General features: G+C 43.0%; 1 protein-coding gene across 1 annotated transcript; it reads left to right on the plus strand.

The window, feature by feature from the left end:
* Window positions 1-2598: 2598 nt before the first annotated feature.
* On the plus strand, window positions 2599-3537 carry LOC138514545 (olfactory receptor 8U3-like). Its single transcript, XM_069630009.1, has one exon. The coding sequence runs from the start codon at window positions 2599-2601 to the stop codon at window positions 3535-3537; it is 939 nt and encodes a 312-aa protein (XP_069486110.1).
* The last annotated feature ends 345 nt before the right edge of the window (window positions 3538-3882 follow it).

Below are 3882 nucleotides of genomic sequence, written 5' to 3' on the forward strand. Positions count from 1 at the left end.
ATCGGAACCACCCTGGTAGAGTCGGAGTGAGAAGGGTGCTTCTGATGGTTACTCGAAACTGCGGGCGGCCATCTTTTAAGGTGCAAGCCTCGTGGTGTGAGATGGCGGATTCCATCTTATGTGGACCTTGCTGGATGCGGGCACTCTGGTTCAGGGTTGCCCTTGTTGCTGATCAAGCAGCATACAAATTAGGGAGATCACGGTGACAACGGGAAAATCGAATCTAGATTGTGCAAGATTCCGGTAAATAAGCCATCCGGCTTACCTTGCAACAGCCTCATGCAGGGTGCATTTTCCTGGCTGTAGCACTGCTCCTGCAGTGTAAGGTGGGAGCTCCTGCTCCTTCCACAGAGTTCAGATGATGCAGCAGAGGATCAGGCTCAGGTGTTGAAAGGTGTGTGGGTGTAGTCCTTTTGTTCATTCACAGTGCTCAGGGTGAGACTATTTATTGGCTGGTTTGCGATGCCAGTGTTTCTGGCGCAGTCATCACAGTGCCACCAGCATTTTCCTGTCAGTGTTTCAATGTTGTTAGTACTCAGAATGTGTCCATATTATCGTTGTGCTGGTGTTTCAGGCACGGCTTCCGGGTGTAACTGCTGTTTCCATTCATGGTGCTGCCGGCAATGGTCGCACCGTTGGTGTCAATTGCGGGGACGGTGTTTGCGGCACTGCTATTTCCAGACTGCCACACTTGTAATGAGGCCCAATGTGTACTTAAGAATGTTTGCCATGCTCTCTTCCAATCTATAGAAATGACAGGTGCCTAAGAATGGTTTTGCAAGTTTTGGCAGCATTCCACCTCTCTTGTATTTCATCCAATGCCTACACTGGGGCATACCTGGACAGGAAAACCAAGGAAAAGGGTTCTCCTGAGCATCCAATCAACCAGGCAGATATGAAGCAGGCTACTACCAAGGAGGCCCAGAACCTAAAGTGGCAGGCAAACACCAGACTGTGAGTGAATAAGAACATTGTGGGACAGAGCTCTGGGTTGAGAGCCGCTCTGTTGCATCATGGGACTCTTAGTTTACAACCATACACTTTTGAAACAAATCAGAAGGCACCCTGTAATTGCTATTACCACATTCTTAGGTTGAAAAGTTTTGTTTTCATTTCGACCGATAATTAATGTGTTCCTGTTAAAGTGGCAATCTTCTATGTGCAGCTCTGATTGCTTCTGCTCTGCTTCATGACACCTGCTAGAATTATACAAAGTGATCCAGAAAGAAAATGCACTCAGTTCTGGCAGTCCCTCCGAATGTAAAGCTACCTTGCAGTCATGAGTCTCAGGTTCCTCTTCTCCAATAGGTGGCTTATCTCAGATCACTGATTTGTTTTCTAGAATACTCGGAAGCATAGTGGAGACTAACCCATCATCTAAAGAAGCAAGCAACACTGTGGACGGTGGCACATAACTAGGAGCTATTGGTGTAACCAATCTTGCACACTTTCACATTTTCCAACAGGAAGAGCATCCAACTGCCTCAAGCAGATCTTCATTACCGTTTGCAGAGTACTCACTCTAGTGACCACCACCGGGATTGCTGGATCAGTATGGTCATTACTCAACAGACACTACTATGCAGCTTGTGGAGGGATTAAACCCCACAATGTTCTACAATAGTCTGTTCTAATGATGTAGTTTGATCCAATCCTCTAGCAGTGCACTCAGGGCATAGCATGTACTGCTTGTCTTGTTCCCACTTTAGTTGTACAGTGATCATTCTTGCTGTAGCGGGATGGGATGTAGCATATGAGTTTTGTGCCCATGTATTAATACATGGCCCATACATATCTGTGTATTCTCAGGAACACAGAACTTCCCTATAAGTCCGGCACCATTCTAACAGAGAGTACACAGTGTATATTCAGCCACTCACCGTCATATGGGGAATTGTTCCTCTAGGAAGACCACACTGGCTTCAGCTTACTTGGGTTTACCTTTTCAGATTGAATCTCCCTTTCTTTTAGACACTCTGTGTTGGGAATGTTGATACCTCACAGTTAGAAGTTACATCACCCTCATTCAGTTGAATGCAATTATTATGTACTTATTTTTAAAGGAAACACATAGAAGAATGTTCACCAATTCTAGAAAGAAAATGCTACCGCCAACAATGTTTAGTTTTGCAGATGCTTCACACCGGAACAACAATTGCTTTGAGATATCAGGCACAACATATAACCCATTGCCTGACTCACTGAATTATGAATCACAGTAGTCTACAATTTGCAGGGAAACTCAAGAATTGCATTTTAAAGCTACATTTTCAAATGGTAAAGCCACCACATGTGTATGCTACCAATCTAATCTTTCTGACACAGATGTCAGGAATGTGTGCAACATCATTCCCTAGAGGTGCCATGCACATTTAGAAATGTTTCAGATATACACATTGCAAAGATGTTCCATTTAGGTCAAGAACCTACATCACCGACATGCTTGACAACTAAAGAAACCTGTTGCCCTATTTGGTTTTTCATAAGTGTGATACATTCAGTAGCTGGTAAATTCTCTCTTTTTGTTAAATGTGAAAATAATAGTTGCTCTCATTTAACTCTTTTTTTTCCTTATAGCAAGTACCATCTTCTGCACTGATGAAAGAAGTAAATCAGACATTAATAAAAGAGTTCATCCTCCAAGGACTCACCAATGACCCAGATCTGCAAATGCCACTCTTTCTCGTTTTCATTCTGGTATACATCATCACCGTTCTGGGTAACGTGGGAATTATAATACTGATAAAGATCTCACCTCGCCTTCACACTCCAATGTACTTTTTGTTAAGTAACCTGTCTTTTGCAGATCTTTGTTGCTCCTCTATAGTGACCCCAACCATGCTGATTGCATTTCTTTCACAGAGAATGGTTATATCTCTTGCTGGATGTGCCATTCAGATGTTCCTCTTTGTTGGCATGGGAAGCACAGAGGTGTTTCTCCTGACCATGATGGCCTATGATAGGTACATAGCTGTGTGCAAACCACTGCGTTATTCAGTTATTATGAACAACACTATGTGCCTCCGTCTTGTAGTTGCTGCTTATTCAGTTGCTTTCTTAGATGCCCTGATACAGACTAATTGCACCTTTCGTTTGAACTTCTGTGGGTCAAATGAGATCACCCATTTCTACTGTGATATCCCACCAATGTTAAAGATCTCATGCTCTGATACCGGTCTCAATGAGGCTGTGCTGATGTGTGTGGCTGGCGGATTAATAGTGGCAGCCCTTGTGATTGTCCTTACATCATATACGTTCATTGTTGCCGCCATACTGAGGATCCAGTCTTCTGATGGAAGACGAAGAGCCATTTCCACCTGCTCTACACATTTCTTCTGTGTCACCCTACTCTTTGGAACTCTTGTGTTTATGTATTGTAGACCCAGATCACAGTATTCCATGGATCAGGACAGGGTGGCATCCGTGTTCTATATGTTGATTATTCCAATGATAAACCCTTTGATCTACAGCCTAAGAAATCAAGAAGTTAAACTGGCTCTGAGAAAAGTTGGTGGAAGAACCTGTGTGCTAAGATAGGTGACTTAAAGAGGATAGTTCCTTGGAATTCAAACCATTGACTGATCTACTTGGCAAGACCTGCACTTCAATGGCAAAAAAGAGAAGACATTTAGAGTGGAGCTGGATTAGTCAAGCAATCATGAGTTTTAAAAACGGTAATCAATCTGATTGAGGCGAGCATTTCTGTGGGCACGTGTGCACACATGTGAACACTCATTTGTTTGACTTCATGTGAGGAACAGTGTGTCTAAGAATGTTTAAATGCATATGTGCGTATATGTACACATTAGCGAGACACCTGATAAAAAACTGTACTTTATCACGATATGTTTGGCAAAGGTTTTTCTTTGCAAACACCTTTAT

This window comes from Ambystoma mexicanum, chromosome 12 (assembly GCF_040938575.1).
Source record: "Ambystoma mexicanum isolate Mex_15411 chromosome 12, UKY_AmexF1_1, whole genome shotgun sequence".
In the NCBI taxonomy this organism is placed as follows: Eukaryota; Metazoa; Chordata; class Amphibia; order Caudata; family Ambystomatidae; genus Ambystoma; species Ambystoma mexicanum.

Coding starts and splice junctions, on each gene's coding strand:
- LOC138514545 (XM_069630009.1), top strand. CDS start 2,599: ATGAAAGAAGTAAATCAGACATTAATAAAAGAGTTCATCCTCCAAGGA.